The 26,017-nt window shown below is 38.3% G+C and overlaps 1 protein-coding gene across 6 annotated transcripts in view; it reads right to left on the bottom strand.

The window, feature by feature from the left end:
* Window positions 1–26,017, bottom strand: part of HYDIN (HYDIN axonemal central pair apparatus protein) — a 415,526-nt gene that overhangs the window by 262,215 nt on the left and 127,294 nt on the right. For 5 of the 6 annotated variants that reach the window (XM_037516090.2, XM_054696975.1, XM_054696976.1 and 2 more), the window contains 2 exons: window positions 2,641–2,794; window positions 725–850 (listed from right to left, as the gene is read on the bottom strand). In XM_037516090.2, the coding sequence (XP_037371987.1) occupies window positions 725–850; window positions 2,641–2,775 (261 nt within the window). In that variant the 5' untranslated portion in view covers window positions 2,776–2,794. Of the gene's footprint in view, window positions 1–724; window positions 851–2,640; window positions 2,795–25,915; window positions 25,942–26,017 lie in introns of those variants that run through there. The other variant, XM_054696977.1, reaches the window with a different exon arrangement.

The following is a 26,017-nucleotide window of genomic DNA, read 5'->3' as shown; positions in this document are numbered from 1 at the left end:
AAGACAGGGAGCAGTGGCAGGAGAACAAGAGGACTCAGGGACTCGTTCTTTTTTCATGTGGGAAATGACGCTGAAAAACTCCTGGGAATAGCAGGGGAACCCTTTGAGAGGGGACTAGTCTTCTGTCGGTCACCAATGGCGGTTCACACCATAACTTGTGCATAAAAAGTGAAGCAAGAAATTAAATTAAAAAGTAGGAAACCAGAAATTATTTACAATTATATGCTTGACAAGACTAGACCATATGTTTGACACTAGAATATGTAAACACGTTGAAATAACCGTTCTTTAGTGACTACAAGGATACATTTGTTATTGGAAATGAGCCAGAATAGACAACAAATGCCTACTTTCATAAACAAATTCCACTTTCTTCCTTCTGAGTGGTGACAGCTCAGGTAAAGAGGGATTTCTCTTTATGCCAAGGAGATAACTTAATTGGACTTGGCTAATTTCATTCTTGGAATTACTCCTAATCTGTAAATGGTAGTGACTGGAATAGCTAAGAAAGAAGTGTGACTACTCAAACGTCATTTGTACTTATAAATTAAATCATTCTCAATATCAAATCACAGGTATCAAGATCAACAGAAGTCAGAGAATGGATAAAACAAAACCAATAAGAGGTTAGCCCAGGAACAGTAACTATGACCTAGCTTTGTTCTAGAGTGTTGACATTATTCCAGGGACTACTTGACACCCAGGCCAGTCAAAATGAGACTACCTTTTGGTGAGTTGTCTCCCCCATATCTAAGAGCTCCACGATCCGCGGGCGGTACATGAAGTGGGTGCTCGCCAGTCTCTGCTCTGTGGTGAGGGACATTTCCTTCAGGAACTCCGAGGGTGTCAGCTAGAATTTACAATGAGAGCCAAAGACTCATAAGCAGTCAACTTGAAAACGTCTTTTCATAAATACCAGTAGTGAATCATTTGTGTTTGCAGCTTTCAGGATCATTCTGGAAAGCTGCTAAGTCCCCTTATAAAATATTTAAAATAACTAAATAATACAAGAGAAGTACCCAGGAACTTTTGAATTCTTTGCACAGAAATTTGAAATGTCATCTGGTTGCTGTTTCTTTATGATTTGGGAGGAATGATGCAAAGGAACCTGGGGCGGGTGAGGGGAGCCAGAAAATGGCACAGGAACATGACCAAAGAGCTTAACATTTTTGCTCAGAACAGTCATCTGAGCATGAAACTCTTCGATTCTCAAATCACTATGGGCACCAGAGCTAAGGAATTTGTAATACTTCTATTTTTCAACTAAAGTTAGCTAAACATACCAGGAAAGTTAGCTAAACATACTAGTTAAACGTACCAGGAAAGCTTTTAGGGGTTTAAAATCATGTTACAGAGAAATCTTCTAAATGTAAAGGATCTGGGATGCATGATCGCATTGGTAAGGAGTAAGTTTGGACTTTTTAGAAAGCATGGGAGCACATTTAGACCTTGTTTCTGAAGAGCCCTGTGTCACTCATCAGATCCAGCAGCCTGTTATGCTGACATACCCAAAGGAGAGCACAAAATCCTTTATCACGTTCGAATGTTATGAGAAAAAAAATCATAACCTATCCTTTTAATAAAACTAACTCAACAAGAGCTTAGTGAGCCAGGACCAATCACTATTATTTAGTTACTGCTGCTCTGGAATGTTCGCATTGTTTCAGGGCCTACTTAATATGCAAAGAGATTATGACCATTGGCAGCAACATAAAGCGACATATGTGCCAAGAATTTTAAAGACATTCAGAGGTATGTAATTTAGCTGATTCATTTTGCCTTGGGTTAAAATCAATGCTCTTCAAATTCCCAGCAATATTAATTTCTGTGATTGAATCCATTTAAATGAAAGCATATTTCTAATATTACTTCCAACTTGGTTTTTTTTTAAAGTTCTTTTTAATTAGAACCCAGAAATAGAATACTCAAAATATTAAGAGGTATCAGCTGTTCTGTGATTTAAGCAAAAAACAGTGAAATCTTAAATGCAATAGGAGTTACTTTAAATATGTAACAACCACCATCACGAAAGAGAAAGATGACAGATTTTATATTCTAATTGGAACACAATATTAGTATTTTAAGTGTAGTGAATAATATCTCTGGCACTTTATGTAAATGATTACTGATATTTTCTATAGCATGGAGTTTATAATTCAGTTCTCACCAAGTCATTATAATTTATTGAAAATACATATATTTTTAAAGGATATAAAAATTATATCTTTTCCTAGATAACACAGAGTCATTAATTTAATGCCCTATGTTCTATAAATAACTGCTGATCAACAGGTAATAGATTATTTAGGTTAAACTCTATGAAATTCTGATATTTGACCTTTTTCTCAAACTATGCAAATGACAATCTCATATGGTTCAACCTAATATTTAGAAAACCTTAGCAGTTTATCTAGTCTTACATGGACTGATTAACTTAAGCAATTCAAGCTTCTGCTTTCATAGAGGTAATTTCAAAAACTGTTGGGCCTTGAGAGGTACCTATGTTCTACAAGAAGCTATCTTGTTAACTAAATAGAACTATCACTCAGCAATTCTCTGAAATTCTGAGAATGCTAAGTAGCAACTGCCAGGCTCCGGGGGACACTAAGTATTTTACAGAGAAATTCTCTGATACATTACCATTTGGCTTACATCTTCTTCTGCAACCAGCTTTGGGCTTAGGGGTGGTAAAACTTTGCTCTGGGTTCCCTTAAGCATTCTGACTAATCCCATCTGAACAGCCCCCATGGTCTCCTCGAGTCTTCTGCTTGTCATTTTTATTTTCTTTGCTCACCTAAGAGTGAAAAATAAAAGTTTTAGAATAAATACAGTTAACTTCTGAATATAGGTGACAGGTCACAATTTCTTTAGCTTTTACAAATACAGGAATGTCCAGGAAACAATGACCTTCCCAAATCCATCGAGTGGTTGGAGTAAATGCCATAACTAAAGGGTTCTATTCCATGCAACTAGTCTAGCTTTAGCTTTATCCCAAAGTTTAAAAATCCCTTTTAGACAAACCAAGTGATTCTGAATTAAATTCACAAAAACACAAGCAATTCTTACATTTGGACACTTTTATCTTCCCAACAAGATAAACAAATTAACATTGCCCAATAAATACATGGCAGAGTTTGCCACTTTAGCTGACTGTTCTCTCATGACACACCACCCTTCAGAGAATAAACTTCAAACTTCAACATTTGAGATACTTAGTGTTTACACATAAAGAGAAACCATGTCTGAGATTTACTTTAAATACTCCATACACTACACAGCATGGCTATTAGTCATAGTATTGCAAGTTCTAGTAAGTGCTATAACCCCAAGGGGAAAAGGGAGGGATCTAAGGTATACAGAGCAAAAAAGATTAAATTAACTGTCCATAGCTGCCTGCTTGCAGATGACATGATTAATTCATAGACAGTGCCAAAGAATGTACAACAAGCTTCTAGAATTAACAAGTGAGTACACCAAGGTCGCAGGATACAACATAAATGTACAAATATCATTCATATTTCTATATATTGGCAATGAAGATATGGAAACCAAAGCTCAAAAGACAATACCATTTATAATTTCCATCCCATCAAAAAAGAAATGAGTAAACTGAAGAAAACATATACAGGGCTTATATGCCCAAGGCAAAGTGCTGATGAAAAAAAAAATTTAAGAACATTTAAATAAAAGGAGAGTTGTGTTCATGGGTTGGAAGACTCAACACAGTAAAGATGTTGGTTCTCCACAAACTGGTACAGAGGATTAATGCAATTTCTATCAAATACAAGCAAAGCTTATTTTAGATATAAACAGGCTTATTTCAAAATTTATATGGGAAGGTACAGACAGGCCCTAGAATAGCAAAACAATCTGTCAAAGAAAAATAAAGTGGGGGTAATTATTCTAACCAATCTCAAGGCTTATTTATATACTACAGTAATCAAGACTACATGTTGTTGGCAGAGGCATAGACATAGATCAAAAGAATAGAACAGAGAACTTAGAAATAGACCCCACAAATATTAAAAATTGATTTTTGACAAAGGTACAAAAGCAATTCAATAGAAGACAAACAGCTTTTAAATAAATTGAGCTGGAGCAACTAAAGATATATAGGGAAAAAATAAGCCTCCATGCATATCTCACATCTTACACAAAAAAAAAATTGATTCAAAATGGATCTTAGATTTAACTGTAACCTATAAAACTACAAAACTATTAGAAATAAACATAGGAGAAATTTTCTAGGCCTAACAATTGCTCTGGTGAAGAGATCTTAGATGTGACATTGAAATTCTAATCTAGGACCTCCCTGGTGGTCCAGGGGTTAAAGACAGTGCTATCAAGCTATCACCAGTCAATGCAGCATGAGTTCGATCCCCAGCCAGGGAGCTCTACCCACATGGCACAGCAGACCTTTCCTGTTTTGCCCACTGCTCCCCACAGCAGTGTATTTCAGTAGATCTCCTGTTCTGCCCCCCACTCTCTCTGGTGAATCCTCTCACCCCCCTGGAACCTCTGGCTTACACTCCAGTTCTTGTATGCATAAATAAATAAATCTTTAAAATAAAATTCTAATCCAAAAAAGGGTAACTTCAAGAAAGAGGATTTTATCAAAATATAAAACTTTAGCACTTAGAAAGACTAGAAACTGGGAGAAAGTGCTGTGGACCTTTATATCTGACAATGGACATACATCTAGAATACATAAAGAACACCCAAAGCCAAAGAGTAAGAAACATAATGTCTGTTTTCATTTCTTCCTGCCACTACAACAAAGTGCCACAAACTTGTGACTTGAAATACAAGTGTATTATCTTAATGTTCTGGAGGTGAAGTGTCTGACACAGGTCTTGCTGGCCTAAACTTGAGGGCTGTGCTCCTTTCCAGAGGTAGGGGGGAGAGTCCATTTTCTGGCATTGTTGCCTTTTTCTTTCTCTTCAAAATCAACAACAGGAGGCGTGGCTTTCTCACACCACATCCCTTGCCCTCTGCTGCTGCCTTACATTTCTAAGGACTCTTGCTTGGAAACTCACAGATAACCCACCCCTCCTTAAAGTCACCTGATCAGCAATGCTAATTCTACCTGGGACTTTAATTCTCCTTTCCAGTGTAATTACCATATTCACACCTTTGGGACTGGGACATATTTGGGAAAGAGGAGGCATTATTCTGCCTACATCACAATCTAATTAAAAACTGAGTAAAAGTCCTGAGGAGACCTTTCACTGAGGAAGATGTATCAGTGGCAAAAAGTATATGGACAAATGTTTTCACTAGCCATCAGGACAACACAAACTAATATCATAATGAAATGAGAGAAGCTAAAAGTTTTTAAAAGTTCTCAGGCTGTTCTGTTTCCTTAGTTCAAAGTACAGGGGAGATAAAAGTCTATGGAACACTCTCCTTCCATCCTCCCATTTCGACTCATCCCACAGGTCTCAGCCAAAACATCACTGCCTTTAGACCTGACTTCCTGACCTCCCTGTGTCTCCACTATATGATTTTATAGCAATTACACTCTATTCATGTAATGAAAAATAATTTGAAAAAGTAACTGGATTTTCACGTCTGCTTTCTCCGCTAGAGAGCAGACTCCAGGAGGGCAGAGATCTTGACCATCACGCTCACTACTGGTGTATACACTGGCAAAGTACTTAGCATGGAGTCAATAAATATTTTTGAACAATTGGAATAAGGAGAGAAACCACTAACCATTCATTAGGTTTTCCTTCTCAAAGACATCTTCATTTAAAAAAAAAAAAAAAAAAGGATCATCTGGCAGATATTTATTGATTTCCCCTCCTACTGAGAACAGTATCGTTTTTTTTCCTTAGGCAAACACCCCATTCCTTTTCCCAATCCTACCCCAAGGTCACATCTCCCAGGCCATGGTGATTGGTTCTGAGCAGGGCACATGACCCAAGTCAACCCAATGAGAGCCACCGTGGTTTAATTCTGACTTTGGAAGTGCTGAAAGAAAGGCATGCTTTCATTCGATGGAGGTTGCTGAAAAGTGGGAGCTTGACACTGCTGGCAGCCACTTGCCCTGACAGGACGACAGGACGGGAGGCTGTCTGAGACTGAAGTCACACAAATGAAAGGAGTGCCAAGAGACTGGTGATGGCATCATTTGACTCCTTAGATCCAGCCAGGAACTTTTCAGTTATCTGAGCCAATTACTGTTCTCTGACACAAGTGTCATCTGAGCTGTATGCTGTGGCCACAGTCTCTTGACAAAGTGAATCCCTTATAAATAATTGCAGTCCATCTATTATTTATAATGTAGTACTGTAGTGTACATAACTTGAGAGCCATTCAGACCACAACTGCCAAAATCAGTTTTTGAGAGTTTGGTTGATTTTTGTCAAGTATGCTAATTTAAAAACAGAAGACAAAGTCACACTTGCCTTACTAAAACGGAATAACTTCTATTTTATGTGCTATTGATTCTGTCACTACCAGAGTCTGAAAGACTGGTAGGCCTGCAGAAACCCACGGTGAGGATATCTTTGGCTTCTACAGCTATTACACTCGAATGTTCACTTGGAGAATTTAGAGCACACACATGACTCAAGGTAATCACTCAAGATAATTGTATAAGCTTCTTATGAATGCTAGACAAGTCATATAATTTTAATTGCAACAAATTCATAAACAAATGCTTATTTATTCATTTGCTGAAATAAAGCGATATTAAAATTACGTATTTGATAATTAAATGTCCTTACTTTAGAGCTGACCATCAAATAGATGAGAGTTTATTCATATTTCAGTATAAACAATAGATGTAATGCTAAGCCTGCTGGCTTAGCAAAAAAATAAAAAATAAATAAGCTGCAGGCTCCCAACTATTAGTAACTTTTTTATGGAAGATAAAGGAAATGCTCTAAGTCCTTCCCTAACACAACAATCCCTAAACCAACTCTCCTTTCCTCAGTGTGCTATATCAATTATTTAATCTATGGAATTTTCTAATATCAGAAAATATCTTCTCATACTTATAATGATGCAGTAAATCATTTCCTTAAATCTGCTTATAGTACTTCAATTGCGGGCACTCTAACGGTTTTTAACCATTTTAACAATTTCTTCATCCCCCTGTAAGAATCCACTCCCTGTGCAGTAAGGGCAGGCTGAGCATAGTATCCTAGTCTCCTATGCTTTGATTGGTCTTGGGTGTGGACATGTGACACTCGTCCAGCCAATCAGAATCCTTCCCTTGAATAATAGCTGGGCATGGGGAAGAGAAGGCTTTCCTTCAGATGAGCTGGGCTGAAAATGCATATACAACTAGGGGCAGGCCTCTTCCCCATTGCTTGGAGAAGGTTTTTGTAGAACAAAGTCAAGGAGATAAAAGCAGAAATGTGAGCTAGATGGGTAACAAGAGGGAAGAAAGATAAGAATGAGTGAATCCTGTGATACTGAAAGCAGTTCTAAACTGTGAGGCTCATTCCTTGAGCCTATGAGCCATCCTACTGACCTAACTAAGCAGACGAATAAACTCCTTATGTTGATTAAGTATTGATGTTTGAAGTTAAGTTTCTATCACTTGAAATCCAGCAATCTCTATCATATTTGTCATATTTTTAGGAACTGTACATATACTTGAAATTTACTGCAGCTTCTAAAGAAAATTTATAAATCACTACTACTATGCAATGATATGAATTGTTATTTTCAAAATGAGTTGAAAATTCCTCAGGTCTCTTAGAATAGAATAAGCTAATGCATTTTGGAGTCATATGTAATATATAGATTAATTCATATGTGCCATCAAATGTAACATCAAGGATGCCTAGGAAATCTGGAAATCATGAAAAATCATTTGCTATTTAGATTAGGTAATCAAAGGCATGTAACTTCATACATAAATTATTCCATTCTTACTAAGCCCACATTTGAGCATGGCTAGTGTACAGCATTGTCTCTGCAGGAACTCAGAGTAATCCAAAACTTTTGAGTCATTCAGAATATGTGAGTCCAGAAGAGATAACTGGAAATATTTCATCTTCAGATCTTAAAGATGAGAGCCTATAAATGGTTAGAGAAAATCCTTTATAGTTTATATGCATCTTCTACAAGTATTGAAAACTTAGAGCTATTTGCAAACAGTAAAGTGATCTCACTTGTTAACCAAATCCTCCTGACAAAAATAATGCCAGAGAATCAAATTTCCTTTCACAGAAAACACTGAGAGTCCCTTTAATAAAGCCAGTCCCACTAAAAGCCCAAACTTGGATTTATGTGTTGGCCCTTCCATGGCCCCCACTGACATCAGTGGAGAAAGGGGCCTATGCTTTCCTCAGTCTCCACTGGCCATGAGAGATGTGGCAATTCCAGAAGAAAGCGAGCAGCAAGGTAGTTTGACCCTGCTCAACTGAGAGCTTTCAACACTGCCTCATACATCCTTCACCAGCAGCTACTTAAGTGCTGCATGTCTACCTTTTATTAAAATGTCAAGAATAATTCTTTTAATTCATATTGGATGGCTGTCACAACAGAATTCAGTAATGAAAACCAATGACAGAGATTGGTAACATATTAGAACACTGTGCTGGACTGTCTGGTACAAAACATGGCCATTTTTCTTCTTTCAGTTATCACGTTGGTAAATACTGACTAGGAAATTCTCAAAGCTTTCACAGAGCTTTGCCAGATCAATTTCCATTAAAAGTGTGAAAAATATCTGTACACAGCTTACAACTCTAATAAGGACAACAATAAAATTTCTTCCTAAAATTAAAGAATGCTTGCATTTCCAGAAATGGCAGGTAAATTAGTTGACCCAACCATCCATGTGAACACAGCTAAAAGCTCTAGAAGAAAAAAATTTAATCTCCTTTAAAGTATTAAAGACCTGTCATGCTAGTAAGCAATTACTATCTAAAGGAAATCAAATACCAGAGAAGTAAGCAAAGTACTAGAATGCCAAAACAATTTTTGTCCTTAGAGTAATTGCTAATCCAGAAAATTTGAACTTGGTTTCGGTGGCCTTGCTGTCCAATGAAACAAAGTCAATATGAGAGTTTGCTTAAGATGGGAAGTAGTATAGGGCCTCCCTTGGTGGTGCAGCGGTTGAGCGCTGGGCTGTGAAGCTGCCCGCAGCCTCTGCAACGCCAGTTTGGTCCCCGGCCGCCGGTGAGGGTCCCATATGGCGTGACAAACCTTTCCTGCCACCCACTGCTCCCCTCAGCAGTGCATTTCATCAGTCTGCCTGTTCTGTTCCCCGCTCTGGCTCTGGTGAATTCTCTCACCCTCCCGTGCTTCTTACTATACCCAGTGCTTGTATAAATAAATAAATAAATCTTTAAAAAAAAAAAAAAAAAAAGATGGGAAGTAATATAATGAAACCTTTTTTTCACATTATGCTAGGACCAAAAATTAAAACTGGCCACTCAGTCACCATCCCCAGGAAGCCTAGTAGAACTTGTCATGATACTAAGAAAAGAGAGAGAATTAAAAAAGAGAGAATAAAAAGAAAAACCTAAATAAGGGACCAGGAAAAAGACTAATTAATACAAAGTAAAAATCAAAATCAACAAGCAACTATAAACCAGAGACACTACGGCGGGAGCTGGGGTGTGGGGGGAGAGGAACGATAAGGGGGGTGCAATTGTATGGGGAATATAACCAAAATGAAAATGCCTACATTGTGCAAAACTGAAAAATGATGTAAGAATTATATAAAATAAAATAATTTTTTAAGAAAGAAAAACAGAAAAATATCCCAAAAGTTGGAGTCACTTCTAAAACTCAAATTTGCAGCCCTGCCCTAAAGAACTCCAAACCATGAGCTAGCTTTTGGGTAATCCCAGACTAAACGATGCTGAAGTGTCAGGCAGAAACAAATGCGAATCCCTAGGAAGAAAGGCACCATCAAAAAAGCAGACCGCAAAAAACAAAAATCCCCATAAATAATAATTCAAGAACAATGAAGAACAGAAATAAGCAAACATAGGAGAAAAAAGACATCATGAGCAAAACTGGTGGAAACTAAAGACAGCAGAGAGGCATCAAAGAATTCATATGGGAAAATTATTAGAGATAGTTTATAAAACAAATCTGTTTACTAACAGACAAACTTAAATCTGTCTCTGGGGCACAAGAACATATTTTTTAAACGATACAGCAATTCTGTAAAACTGCTGAGCTCTTCAAAAATGTCTATGTGCTAAAAAAAAAAAGTCAAGGAAACTGTTTCTACACTAAAAGAGACTAAAAAGTTTAACAACTAAATGTGTGTATGATCCTTAACTGGATCCTGGATTTAATTTAAAAAAAAAAAACTATAATGACCCTTACTTAAAAATTGAGAAAATTTGGGCCTCCCCGGTGGCGCAGCAGTTGAGCGCTGGGTTGCGAAGTTGCCCGCAGCCTGTGCAGCACTGGTTCGATCCCCAGCTGCTCCCCGGTCACCAGAGGAGGGTCCCACATGGCGCGCAGACCTCTCCTGCCGCCCGCTGCTCCCCTCAGCAGTGTACTTCGGTCCTTCTGCCTGCTCTGCTCCCCGCTCTGGCTCTGGTGAATTCTCTCACCCTCCCGCACTTCTGACTGTACCCAGTGCATGTATAAACAAACAAACAACAAAACAAATAAATAAATAAATAAAACATGCCTCTATTAAAAAAAAAACTTTCCTTAGGTTTGAAAATTTTAAAAAACAAAATGCTGTAGGGTAAAGTTAAATAGAAGATATAGCAGTCAAACTTAAAATGGTTATGGATAAATAAAAAGCATATTTTAAATAGAGAATATGATTGAATTTGAAAATGGGTCAGAATTATGCAAGTAGTAGATGGAGTGAACAAAAATAATAGAAAATTAAAAAATGAGGGCCTCCGTGGTGGCACAAAGGGTTGAGATGCAACCTATCAAGCTGTCCACAGCCACTGCATCATGAGTTTGATCCCTGGCCAGGGAGCTACCCACATGGCACAGCAGACCTCTCCTGACTCACCCACTACTCCCCTCAATAGTGTATTTCAGTCAATCTGCCTGTTCTATTCCCCACACTGTCTCCGGTGAATCCTCTCACCCCCACACCTCTGGCTTGTACCCCAACTCTTGTATGCATAGATAGATAAATCTTTTTTGAAAAGAAAATTTTAAAGTGAAGTGAAATGAAGAAACATGGAAGATAGAGATCTCACCTCACTGGATCCTTGGATGAGAGATGAATCAGAGGCAATAGCTACAAATGATAGCTGTGAATTTTACTGAAATGTTGAAAAAGACCAATATATAGATTCATGAAGCCCAACAAATCCCATGTTAGGTGGGTTGGGGGTGAAGGGGAAGCCAGAGCAAGATTCACCCTAGAGAGGATGGAGACAAATGAAAAGAAAAAGAAAAAAGCACTAAGAGAACAAATTAAAAAGATCATCTTCAAAGGAGCCTTGGTTGGATTAGAAACAACTTTCTCAATATAATGGAAGCTGGAGATGGTAGGAAGACACATTCTAATGTGCTGGAAGAAAAAACTGCCATCTTTTAGTTCTGTAACCAACAAAAAATCTTTTAAGAGTAAAGGAAAATTAAAGACAATTTTTTTTAAATAATAAATTTTATTTTTATATTCCCCCATACAACTGCACATGCCCCATTCCCCCAATCCCTCCCCTCCCAGCCCTCACCCCCCAAAAAGTGTCTCTGGTTCATAGTTTTTTGTTGATTTTGATTTTCACTTTCTTATAGTTATTCATTTTCCTGGTCCCTTATTTAAGTTTTCTACATTCCTGCTATGAGTGAGACCATCCGGTATTTTTCTTTTTCTTTTTGGCTTATTTCGCTGAGCATGATCCCTTCCAGCGCCATCCATGTTGCTGCAAATTGCATGTGTTTATCTTTTTTGAATGCTGAGTAATATTCCATGGTATATATGTACCACATCTTCTTGATCCAGTCATCTATTTTTGGGCATTTGGGCTGTTTCCAAAGCTTAGCTATTGTAAATAGTGCTGCTATAAACATAGGGGTGCAGGTGCTCTTTGGAATTGATGTTTCTGTGTCCTTTGGGTAGATACCTAGGAGTGGAATTGCTGGATCATATGGAAGCTCTATGTTTAGTAGGTCCAGAAATCTCCACACAGCTCTCCATAGTGGTTGGACCAGTTTGCACTCCCACCAACAGTGCAGAAGAGTTCCTTTTTCTCCACAACCTCGCCAACATTTGTTGTTGCTAGTTTTTTTAATATGTGCCATTCTCACTGGTGTAAGATGGTATCTCATGGTAGTTTTGATTTGCATTTCCCTGATTACAAGTGATGTTGAACATTTTTTCATATGTCTGTTGGCCATTTGCATTTCCTCTTCAGAGAAGTTTCTTTTTAGCTTTTCTGCCCATTTTTTGACTGGGTTATTTTCTTTGTTGTTGTTGAGTCTCAACAGCTCTTTGCAGATTTTTGTGATCAGTCCTTTATCATTAGTGTTGGGTGCAAAAATGTTCTCCCAGTTGGTGGGGTTTCTCTTTGTTTTTGTTATTGTCTCTTTTGCTGTGCAGAAGCTCTTTAATTTGATGTAGTCCCAGCTGTTTATCTTTGCCTTCACTATCACTGCTTTGGGTGATGTGTCTGTAAAGATGTCTTTGATATACAAATCAGTTATATGGAAACAAGTTCAACAATCTAGAGGAGATGGACAAATTCCTACAACTCTACAATCACCCAAAGCTAGATAAAGAAGAAATAGAACACCTAAACAGACCAATTACAAGCAGCGAAATTGAAATGGTAATCAAAAACCTTCCCAAAAACAAAAGCCCAGGACCTGATGGATTTACAAATGAATTCTACCAAAGATTCAGAGACGAATTAGTGCCTATCCTTCACAAACTCTTCCAAAAAATTGAGAAGGAAGGGGTAATACCAAACACGTTTTATGAAGCCAACATTACACTAATACCAAAACCGAACAAGGACAACACAAAAAAGGAAAACTACAGGCCAATCTCCCTAATGAACACTGATGCAAAAATCCTCAATAAAATTTTAGCTATCAGAATCCAACAATGTATCCATAAGATAATTCACCACGACCAAGTAGGATTCATTCCAGGGACACAAGGATGGTTTAACATCCGAAAATCAATCAACGTTATCTAAAGACAATTTTAGACCAAAAAAAATGTGGGAAGATTCACGCTTGTAGACCTCCTTCACACTTGGTCAGTTAGCATTGAGAGAATCTAACCTACAGTGAAATTTAAGATACTGCCCCTCAGTACTATGCTGATCCCTCAAACAATCCATCGCAGTCACAATAATGTACAACTATTGCTGAAAATGATCTTGAAATTATTTTGACCATTTTATCCCAATTTACCTCATTTCAAGTCTCGATGACACTCCATGTTGTCATTCACACAAGTTCATGAGCACTTGTATTCATCCCTATTGATGAACCCACCACTTTTCCAAAATGAGAATCCAAAATAATTTGAACTCAGCAGGGATCTCATTTGTCCCTGACTCATGATAATGTGAGTCTGTCCTGTGGTTCTGCACTAATCACTTTACAAACAGAACTACCATCACCATATATAAACTCCACTGTAGAACAAAACAAAAAACCATGGGTGGTGAACTCAAATTGAACTGGTTAAAATTAGGGACTCGTTTGTAAAGGTCAGTGTCCTTTGCTGCAAATCCAGTTCTCATGCAGATGAGCAGTTTAACCTGCACTGTGTACTGAGCATAATTTGCCAGCTGCACCCTCATAATAAGGTGCAGATGGTTAATTATACCAGCAAATGACTGCTTAGTTGTGGGCACAAAAGCCTGTACCTAAAATCACTGAGAGTGTGCTCAGACCTATTTATGCTCAGGCAAACAAAACACTTATTTCCAAGGTTTCAAAAATCTGTGAACAGACAGCCACGTGCTCTACTGCTCTCAGGGAGACCCGCTAACCCTGACGGGGTCTGGCTCACTGGAGGAATCCCTGGCTGCAGAGCCATATATCCACTGGTGAAATATTTCATGAGGTGCTGAATCCTTATTGCAAAATTTCCCACAGTTCACTTATCATCAGAATCAGAGTAAATAAATTGGTGAAAATATGGTTTCCTAGTCCCCAAAGTAAATGCTATATTTTTGAGATTAAAAACTCTGAAAAAAAATTTTTTTCAAACACATCAACATTGTTGTGCTAAAATAGGGTGAGGGTGAGGGTGGGAAGACCCTTTTCTATGCCGTGGAGGAATTTCATGGCCTAGCTGATATGATCTCACAGAGGTTAGAAAGTCATATTAGACACGACACATCCAGTGTCTGTCAGGGACTGTTGCAAAGAGTTCCTTTAAAATGTATTCTATTAATCCCCATCTGGCAAGAGTAGGATTTGGAGTGATAGCACGGAAGGGGTAACTACCGCATGACACCCCTGTTTGGAAGTCCTCTGGCAGCTGCAAAGCTCTCAGTCTGCAGGGGTCAAGATGACAGGGCTGGGGAACAGAATACCAATCTGCTGGAATCCGCACAGAACCCTTCCTCTGAAGAACCCACAGAGTATGCGATTCTATTCAGTTTAATTGTATGTTGGGAAAGAGGCAAAGCTGCTTGCCACGGTTTTAATTGCTAAGAACACACTATCTTTTTAGGAACCATCTGTTTAATTGTAATTACAAATAGTGATGTAAAAACACGAATGATTAACAAGTAGAAAACTTCCCTACCACTAACAGTCTTAACACAGAGAGCCATACTGTGAAAGAGTATGTTGCTTTTCCCTCTCTCTGCAATATTTCATGATTTAACAACTGCCAGCCTACCATTTATTACAGAATCTCATTCTGGTAGAGCTAGAGTTACTCATTAGTATTCTTAGATTACATCTCTATTATTCCTTTTTATTAAACTTTAATTCCCTCTGAGAGTGACAGGGATTATATCAGAAATGAAATACATAAGGTGCCCATTTTCCCACCTCCTGCTAAAATCTTTGAGGTTTCATATAATACCCATCACTTACAATTAATTACCAGGAACATTCCTAAGTATTGCAAGACTAATTTTTTGGCTTTCACAGACACAAATTTCTGCCTTCCCGGTTTTGAAATATGCTTACCAACTCTTATTATTTTAAAAGCCACAAGCATTGGTAATTGTTTCCAGGCATGACTACAAATGGCTTAACCTTGAAACTTATTTTAATTAGGGATTTTTCAGAGCCACTGCTGCAAACTTGGGTGGATTGTTTATAATAAAAACAAGCAGTAACAACATAGCTGTTAGGACACAGAACTAGGCAGTCATTTAGCTCCGGCTCACAATAGTGGCTTCACGAAATGTAAGCACACAGCTGCAGTCAGGTCTGATGCTATTACAGTGACTTCATGTTCAGGACAATCTAGATCAACTATAAAAGCAAGGAGATGCTATTTTAAAATAAAATACAGGAGATTTATGAACTGCCAGTGAAATTACAAGCGATTTCTTCCTTAGTCATTTCACACTAATTTTTCCTTAAAGTCAGCCAAATTGACTTTTTGATATCCATTTTAAGATGAAGATCACCATTTTAAACAATATCGTCTACTTCCTGACAGGCCTTTTAATCAAGCACAGAGCCTTTTTAAAAGTCCACTTTGTTTCCCCGCCACTGCAAGGGATAATAAATATGACCCTTAAAAAAAGAGAGAGAACTAAAGCACTTTAAGTTCTTAAAGAAATGAAAAGACTGACGACAGTTTTTCAAATCCCATTGCAGTGGAGGCATTCCTCTGTGACATGTCAATTCCTCACTTGCCCTTCTCTGTCCAATATGAATCCTTCTAGCCACGATCCCACAATTATTTCTGTCTGATTTCAAGCCCCCTTTCTCCTCACAAGACATTTTAAAGGAAAAGCATCCAAGTGCTAAGTGCCTTCACAGTGTTAATGAGGAAATAGATCTTGGAAGAAATCATTTGAGGAGAAGAGCCCCACCCTCAGGAAACAGGGCTTCTTCACTTCAACAACAGCAACCATGAGCGAGCTGATCACTGTTGTGGGTTCTGAAATATCTTCATCCTAAACCAGTGATCTCTAACCACTGAGATCTGGGTACCCAGGGGGTCCCATGAGAGCTGGAAACGCTGTCCCCCAACAGATGAACGTAAACATGGAATCTATAGGTCCACCCACCCAGAGTCAAGAATCTCTACTAAACACACATCCAAGGGCACCAGTTGAGACATGGTTTCAACGAGCAAGGGCTATGTGGCTTTCTTTCAGACTTGGGGTAAGCGTTCATGTTCTAGAGGCTTTTGCTGCTAACACAGAGACACATTCTCAAAACGATTCTGAAGACTGTAAAACAATTCCACTAATTAATAACAAGTACCACCTTCCCCTCTACTTTGTGATTTCGTGAATCACTCTCACACACGCCGGAGGCATTGTTGTATCTTTCCCCAAGTAATTCTAAATTTACCTTATATACCAAATGTAAAATAGCACCTCACAAGTACCATCTACTGAAGAGCTTTTCAAACATGCATTTATTTTCACACCTCTAAAAGTGACACAGAATAAAATTATGATATCCAGAGCTCATAAGGAAAAAAATATTTAGTCTTCAGTTGGCATTTGTTAATTCTGAATTTTCCATCTCTGTCACATGTATATACAGTCAAAACATTCAAACTTTATGTAAGATTAATTAACTGTGATGCACTCAATACAGCAAAACATGAATTATTAAGCATGATTACTTCTGGGGAATAGGGTTGGGAGAGAGAGGAGAATAATGAGGATATTTTCATTTTTACATTTCTAAGGCATGTGCATGTTTACAAAGAATATATAAGCTATTTACTAAAAACTAAGATTTAAAAAGTAAGCCATGTTTTCTAGTGCAGGATGATCTGGTTTATTTGGTCCAACTCTCCAGCTAAACACAATTTAAAATGGTGGTTAAAATATTTTTTAATCTTCTTAAAAGCATCAGAGAACTAACAAGACCATAAGGAATTACCTGATTAACATCTAAGTGAAAACAGGAACAGAAAGAGGTTAAGTGGAGCACCAAAACTACTTTTGTTGCGAGGCCATCCTTAGACAAGGTTCTCTGGAGCTCTGGTTATGGAGACCTTGCAGGACAAGATGTCAAAGGCCAAGGCCCACCTGAGGAGGCATGAGGAGACTTCACAGGTCTATAGAATGAACTGAAAATGAACCTTTCCCATATGACCATCCCCAGAAAAATGCAAGGGAATAGATGCTGAGTAGAGAAGGGAAATAAAAACAAAAAGTACTGAATCACAAAGAACAGAATCACAAACCAACTCCCTTGTAGATGTGTACCCCAAACGCACACCACTGATGAGCTCCAGAGTCTCAAAGTGAGCCTGGACAGGAAGTGCCCTGAGGTAGCCGGCAGAGGTAAATGTAAATCCTCTCTGGAGAATTCCTCCTTCATCTTACTCATCAAAAAACTTCCCATAAATAATTTTCCAAGGAAGATAAACAGCTCACAGTCAAAATAAAGAAACACACCAAGAGAGTGGGAAAAGTACCATAACCAGGAGCTGGCAAAAACATACTGTAGAAAGTAAAACCCTAGAAATGGAAATTAAAGTAATTAAAACCCAATGAACAGAACTTCTAATCCCAAGGAGAATGTGTGGGATTGCAGTAGCCCCTGTACTTGCTTCAACAACTGAGCAAATAGATACATAGTAAAAGTCTTTATTTTTTTTTTCTGGGTCTTTTTTTTTTTTAAGATGTATTTATTTATTTATACAAGCACTGGGTACAGTCAGAAGCGCGAGAGGGTGAGAGAATTCACCAGAGCCGGAGCAGGGAGCAGAGCAGGCAGAAGGACCGAAGTACACTGCTGAGGGGAGCAGCGGGCGGCAGGAGAGGTCTGTGCGCCATGTGGGACCCTTGCCAGGCGGCCAGAGATCGAACTGGCGCTACAGAGGCTGTGGGCAGCTTTGCAACCCAGGGCTCCACAGCTGAGCCACCAGGGAGGCTCTAAAAGTCTTATTTTTAAAAACATTTGAGAGCTATAGAAGAAACACGGACTAGAGGACTAATAAGCCCGAAGAGCGCATCCTCAGTGACTTGAGATTGCTAGTGATTTTTATCTCTGATGACATTTGCTAATTCTAGGCACAGAGAGAGCATCTAAACAGGCATAGACAGAGGGATTCCTAAGGTGAAAGAGAAGCCAGGAGGTTGTGAAGTCGGGCATAACTGACAGGTATCTAAAAATCCATGCCCAGCTTTCTCTGTGGACAGGTTTCTGAGAAGTGGGCCAGCATGAGAATTCCACAACTGAATGAGAAAGGTGGGGTGAAATCTCCCATAGTTTCTTGGTGCTTAGAACTCAAGGTCTAGACAAAGGAAGGGCCTGCAACAAACACAATACCATTCTCTTTGGCGTGAAACCAAAGACCTAAAGTCAAAATCTTCAAAGGGCAAGACTCTCATGGCTGAGGAGAGACACAGAAATTTCTCAATCAAAAGCTCTGAGAGTCCCATGGCCAAGGAAGAAGCTGGGCTGGGAAGGAGGGATGATGCCGCCATTGCCTTGTCTGCTTAGGAACTGAAGTCCTGCAAGAGTGAGGGAACAAGTCTCCACCTTGAGATATTTGCAGTTTTTGAAGCAGCATAGATTGGGAAGCTGAAGAATTAAACTCAAAACTCCAAAGGGAAGAACTCTGAATCTCCTGTAGATGTCAATAGTTAAGCAGAGAAAGACTTGCAAAGCTCATAATCAAAAGCCAACAAAGAAATCATTCCCAAAAAACAACAACTTGCAAGTGAACTGAGCCTAATTAAAGATACAACCCAGCAATGGCACAGAGGAGTTCCTAGCTAATTTAGATTGTCCGTTCCTTACCCTGATAGGAAAGGGAAAAACTCCTCTGGGAGAAAAAATATTATAGTCAGTCTATTTGTTTCTTTCAAACAAAATGTCCTGCATACAATCGAAACTTAGGGAGAGGGAAAAATGTAAAAGAGGAAAGATGGACAATTCAGATGCAGGTCTTTACATAACAATTTTAAATATGATAAAAATTCAGGAAAAGATGGACAAAATTAGGGAAAAGATGGAAAATTTCAACACATGTACAAAATCTATGAAGAAAAACTCACATTCTACAACTTTTTAAAAATCCAAAATTAAGAACACATTGAATGAGTTTAACTGCAGAGTAAGCCAAGAAGGCAGAATAAACTCAAAGACAAGTCATCAGAACATATTTAAACTAAAGCACAGGGTAATAATGAAAATAAAAGAATGGTGCATTAAGAGACATGTGAGACACAGTAAAATGTTCTAACACACATGTGACTGACATTCGAGAAGGAAAAGAAAGAATGGGATAGAGCAATATTTGAAAATTAATGGCTAGGAATTTCCAAAAGTAACAAGAGACATCAACCCAAGGTGTCAGGATAACTGCTAAAAGAATTAAGCAACAGGGCCTCCCTGGTGGCGCAGCGGTTGAGCGCTGGGTTGCGAAGCTGCCCGCAGCCTCTGCGGTGCTGGTTCTATCCCTGGCTGTTCCCCGGCCACCAGAGGAGGGTCCCACATGGCGCGCAGACCTCTCCTGCCGCCCGCTGCTCCCCTCAGCAGTGTACTTCGGTCCTTCTGCCTGCTCTGCTCCCCGCTCTGGCTCTGGTGAATTCTCTCACCCTCCCGCACTTCTGACTGTACCCGGTGCATGTATAAACAAACAAACAAACAAATAAATAAATAAATAAATGAAACATGTCTCTATTTAAAAAAAAAAAAAAGAATTAAGCAACATAGATACACATCTTAAAAGTAATGAGAGATAAAAAGTATGATGATAATCATCATCATCATTATCATCATCAAGGTAGAGACACACATACATATAACACAGTTACAACAACGTAAAATCTGGAGGAAAAGATTTACAGACGTTAACTACATAAAAACTTAAAGTAGAATAAAGTAAATATAGAATTATACCACCAATAAAGGTTTTTTTTTTAACTATGAGCATCAAACCTTTAAGGAAAAATACAAGTATTATACAAACCCTTGCAAAAATAGAACAGGAAGTAACATTTCCCAACATATGATCCATAATGACCCTGACATAACAACAAAAATATTTATTATTAGAAAATGAAACTATGAACCAATATCCCTTGTGAATAGATTTATAAAAATCCTTATCAAAATACTAGTAAATAAAATCCAATAATATATGGAACATAATACATGATGACCAAGTGGGGTTTTGTTTTTTGAAATGTAAATTAGGTTAGACAATCAAAAAAGCCAATCATTCATACCAACACACAGGTGGAAAAATGACAAGATCATCTTAAAATATTTAGAAAAATGATTGGGGGAAAAAGTCAATAGATATTTACAATCAAATATCCCAGAAAACTAGCAACAGAAGGGCGTTTCATCAATCTGATAGTCAGCATCTATGAAAAACCTATAAACAACTGAACAATTACCCCTTCAGATTGGGAGCAAAGCAAGGACATATTCTCCCATGATTTCTACTCAGAACTATGCTGAAGATTTAAGTTGGTGCAATAAGACAAGAAAAATAAATTAAAATCTAAGGATTAGAAAGGAAATAACCAAAGCTATCTTTATTTGCAGATGTGATTAAGTCTACATAGAAAATGCAAAAAAAAAAAAAAATCAACACATGAAACTAGCAAAGCTAATAAAGTTAGTTTAGCATGGTTGCAACATACAGGGTCTAAATACAAAAATCAATCCCATTTCTATATACTGGCCACTACTGGAAATTGAGAATTTTAAAACAGTAGTATAAAAAACATGGAGTACTTAAAGATACAATATGTGCAAAATTTATATGTTAAAAATTACAAAACATGGTCAAGAGAAATTAAAGGTGATCTAAACAAAAGAAGGGACACAACATTCGTGAACTGCAAGATTCAATATTAAGATGTCAGCTCTCTCCAACATGGATGGAGCTGGAAGGGATCATGCTCAGTGAAATAAGCCAGAAAGAAAAAGGAAAATACCAGATGGTCTCACTAAAAGCAGGAATTTAGAAAACCTAAATAAGAGACCAGGAAAAAGACTAATTGCAATGAAATAAAAATAAAAATCAACAAGCAACTATAGACCAGAGACACACTACAGTAGGGGGCCGGGGAGGAGAAGAGGGATTAGGGTCAGAAAAAGGGGGTGGGAATTGTATGGGGAATATAACCAAAATGAAAATGCATACATTATGCAAAAATGAAAAATGATGTAAGAATTATATAAAATAAAATAATTTATTTTTTTAAAGATTTATTTATTTGTTTGTTTGTTTGTTTGTTTATACAAGCACTGGGTACAGTCAGAAGCTCGGGAGGGTGAGAGAATTCGCCAGAGCCAGAGCGGGGAACAGAACAGGCAGACTGACGAAGAAATACACTGCTGAGGGGAGCAGCGGGTGGCAGGAGAGATCTGTGCACCATGTGGGATCCTCGCCTGCGGCCGGGGATCGAACCAGCGCTGCAGAGGCTGCGGGCAGCTTTACAGCCCAGCGCTCAATCGCTGCGCCACCAGGGGAGGCACTAAAATAATTTATTTTTAAAAAAAAGATGTCCACTCTCCCCACACTAACCTATAGATTCAATACAATCCCAATCCAAATCCCAGCAGAGTTTCTTGCTGATATCAGCAATTTAATTCTAAAATTCTAAAATCAATTTTGAAAATAAAAACAAAGTATAAACAGAAGGACTCAAATTGATTTCAAAACTCAGCACATAAAGTTCCAAAATCAAGACAATGTAACTTGTTTGAAAGACTGGAGTTCATTTAATAAAATATAAAATTATGTCACTTTCATTATTCTTAACTACTCTATCCCAGGAATAAATCAAACAGATCCACACGTATATAGTCAGTTGATTTTTAACAAAGTTACCAAGGTAACTGACTAGATTAAGTGGAGTCTCTAACAAATGGAGCTGGAACAAAGGGACATGTATATGGGGAAAATACGCTTCAACCCTTACCTGACATCATAAACAAAAATTAACACAAAATTCGTCATAGGCCTAGATGTAAAACCTAAAATTATAAAACTTCAAAAAGAAAATCTGACACCTTGGGTTAGGCAAAGAGATTGTAGATAGCATACTGAGACACAATGCACAAAAGGAAAAAATTGATAAATCTGGTTTCATCAAAGCTGACTTCATCAGACTTTTAAATTTCAAAGATAATTCAATAAGAAAACAACCACAAGACATGGACAAAAATTATGAACAGGAACTTTACAAAGGAGACAAATAAGCGTATGTTGTTCTATGCCATTGATCATTAGGGAAATGCAAATTATGAATAGAATGAGATACTACTACAAAACTAAGAAAGCGAAAATTAACAAAAATGCCGCCTGCTGGCAAGGTTGTGAAGCAAGTTCACCTCTAAGGCTATCCTGGTGGAAATGCAAAATGGTACAATCACTTGGAGAAACAGCAATTTCTTTAAAAAGTAAACACACACTTACCATAGAACCTAGCAACACCACTCCCAGATATTTCTAAAATAACAGTAACAACATACGTCAATATAAAGATCTGTATGTGAATCTCTATTCATAACACCAAATACTGGAAGGCACCCAAATGTCTATCAATTGGGGATACATGCATTCAATTGAATAACATTTAGTGATGAAAAGGAATGCACTACTGTCTCATGAAAACATGGAAAAATCTTTAAAATTGTATGGTAAATAAAAGAAGCCACACCAAAATATGCTATGTATTTTATTACTTCTTTTATATAATATTCAGGAAAACATAAACAGAAAATTGAATCATTGGTTGCCAGAAATATGTGAGCTAAAGGAATCGTGCTATGTATTTATTATAGTGGTGGTTACACAACTGTGTATGTTTCAAAATTCATGAGACCGTACACCAAAAGGGGTGGATTTTATTATATGTAAATAACAGTTAATAAGCCTCACTTTTTAAAAATAAATAGCTAAGGACATAATGGGACAAAATGAATTTAAATGTTATCTGAACATAGAATACCACGTATACCCAAAGTGTGTGGAGTACTACAAGTCAATAGAAAAGGACAAGTTTTACAGTTAGGCAAAGATAAAGATAGAAAAATTCATGGAAGAGACAGTAATAGTCAGTACTCATAACTGCTCAACCCCATTAGAAGTAATTAGGGAAATGTAAATCATAAATCAAAGCAATAGCCATTATTTTCCCATCAAAAAGACAGATAACATCAAATGTTACGTATATGTAGGGTAATTGCAATCTCTACATAAGACCTTAAAATACATGCATCATTGGAGGTGTTGTGCTGTCAACAATAATTATACTTAGCTAAACCAAAAAATGAAAAAATAATCTTTTAAGATTGTTGGTCCGATCAGTGGGGTGTAGGGAGATGGTCTTCCTGAAAACGTGACTGTCCTTTCCAACAATGCTGGAACAGCCACTCCAGTGCAGAATGGGGAAGCTACAGAGGTCTACACCAACCACTCTAAAGATTTATCACCACCTCCAAGCAAAGAATGATGGGTGGTCACACACGTGGTGAGAGCCTCCTCAACATTCTCAGGGGAGAAACTGAAGTATGAAATGGGTCCCACCACAAAGGCAGGTAGAGACATAACTTATTTATGGAGACAAATAGGAAAAATCTATGAAGAATTTTTATAAATGTGTTTACATATTCCCAGAATTAAAGCTTTTCAGTGGTTTAGTTTCTGAATTGGCTTCCTCCTGGGTAATTTAAGGGATTTTCCAGGTCTGTTTTTTACTTCATTCAGCATCAACCTTAGTACTGACTTTTGAACCTTATACACTAAAATGTGACTCTGCTCTAAAGGTTCATCAAGGGCACAGATCCTGTCCTATAATATTTTTTTCATGCAAAATACCTCGCTTGGTAGGAAACATGAAGTAGGACCTTGATTACTTAAAGGAGTGAAGACAAGGAGAGCAGGAAAGAATCATCTTGATTCTTTAAGAAAATCCAGAAATAAACCCACAGATCTATGGTCAACTAATCTTTGACAAAGGAGCAAAGACTATGCATTGGAGCAAAGAAAGTTTGTTCAATAAATGGTGCTGGGAAAACTGGGTCGCTACATGCAAAAGAATGAAGCTTGACCACTACCTCACACCATACACAAAAATCAACTCAAAATGGATTAAAGAACTAGACATAAGACCTGAAACCATAAAATACATAGAAGGAAATATAGGCGAAACACTACGGGATTTGCACATCAAAGACATCTTTACAGACACATCACCCAAAGCAGTGATAGTGAAGAGAAAGATAAACAGCTGGGACTACATCAAATTAAAGAGCTTCTGCACAGCAAAAGAGACAATAACAAAAACAAAGAGAAACCCCACCAACTGGGAGAACATTTTTGCACCCAACACTAATGATAAAGGACTGATCACAAAAATCTGCAAAGAGCTGATGAGACTCAGCAACAACAAAGAAAATAATCCAGTCAAAAAATGGGCAGAAGAGCTAAAAAGAAACTTCTCTGAAGAGGAAATGCAAATGGCCAACAGACATATGAAAAAATGTTCAACATCACTTGTCATCAGGGAAATGCAAATCAAAACTACCATGAGATACCATCTCACACCAGTGAGAATGGCACATATTAAAAAAACTAGCAACAACAAATGTTGGCGAGGATGTGGAGAAAAAGGAACTCTTGTGCACTGTTGGTGGGAGTGCAAACTGGTCCAACCACTATGGAGAGCTGTGTGGAGATTTCTGGACCTACTAAACATAGAGCTTCCATATGATCCAGCAATTCCACTCCTAGGTATTTACCCAAAGGACACAGAAACATCAATTCCAAAGAGCACCTGCACTCCTATGTTTATAGCAGCACTGTTTACAATAGCTAAGCTTTGGAAACAACCCAAATGCCCAAAAATAGATGACTGGATCAAGAAGATGTGGTACATATATACCATGGAATATTACTCAGCATTCAAAAAAGATAAACACATGCAATTTGCAGCAACATGGATGGCACTGGAAGGGATCATGCTCAGCGAAATAAGCCAAAAAGAAAAAGAAAAATACCGGATGGTCTCACTCATAGCAGGAATCTAGAAAACTTAAATAAGGGACCAGGAAAATGAATATAAGAAAGTGAAAATCAAAATCAACAAAAAAAACTATGAACCAGAGACACTTTTTGGGGGGGGGGGGGCGGGAGGGGAAGGATTGGGGTCAGAATGGGGCGTTTGCAATTGTATGGGGAATATAAAAATAAAATTTAATATAAAAAAAAAAAAAAAAAAAAAAAAAAAAGAATCATCTTGATTCTTTAAACTCAACTTACTGAAAGATTTTGAAATGAAAAGCATGACACCACAATAAAGGCAGGAAGCAAGAAACCTATGGTATCCAGGTGAGCAGGCATGGAGAACAGGACACAGGTAGCTAGCATAGGTGGTGGTCACACATCACAGCCAGGCCACTCACCAGCCCTGTCATGGGGGCACTTTCTGAACCCAGTTTACCCAACTGCAAAGTCACTGCACAGGACCACTGTGGTGAAGAGATGAGATTATCCAGGAAAAGTACATTTGAGGGTGTACTGGTCGCGCATTTGGATCCTCACAATCATCCTGAGGAGGGGAAGGTGGAAGGAAGAACTGGGGGGTACACCCCATTTTGGTGATGAAATAGGAGAAATGATCTGTCCAAGACATCACGGCCTTAAAGTTAGAGGAAAGACAAACACGCAGATCTTCTGCCTCTTGTTCCCTGTCTGGCTGGGGAACCCCACTAACAGAAATCGGAGGTTGGGGTATTTAATGGGGGTGAAGACAAGGGATCAGGGGAGGTTGGGAAAGACCCTTGGAAAGCCTGGGGGGTGCCCAGGACAAAGGACGGGAACGCGAGGAGATGCCCAGGGCCAGTTCCCACGTCCCCTCACCGTGACTCCACGACCTCTGCAAGGACCTCCGACCCCGTGCAGCCCTGACCCCTCTTCAATTCCAAGAGGGGTCCCACTCCCACCCAGACCCCGCGTCCGACT

The sequence above is a fragment of the Talpa occidentalis genome, unplaced genomic scaffold, assembly GCF_014898055.3.
Source record: "Talpa occidentalis isolate TD23 unplaced genomic scaffold, MPIMG_talOcc4v2.1 talOcc4.17, whole genome shotgun sequence".
NCBI classification, from domain to species: Eukaryota; Metazoa; Chordata; class Mammalia; order Eulipotyphla; family Talpidae; genus Talpa; species Talpa occidentalis.
Note: the sequence above shows the minus strand (reverse complement) of the source record. Positions and strands in the feature narration are given on the sequence as shown.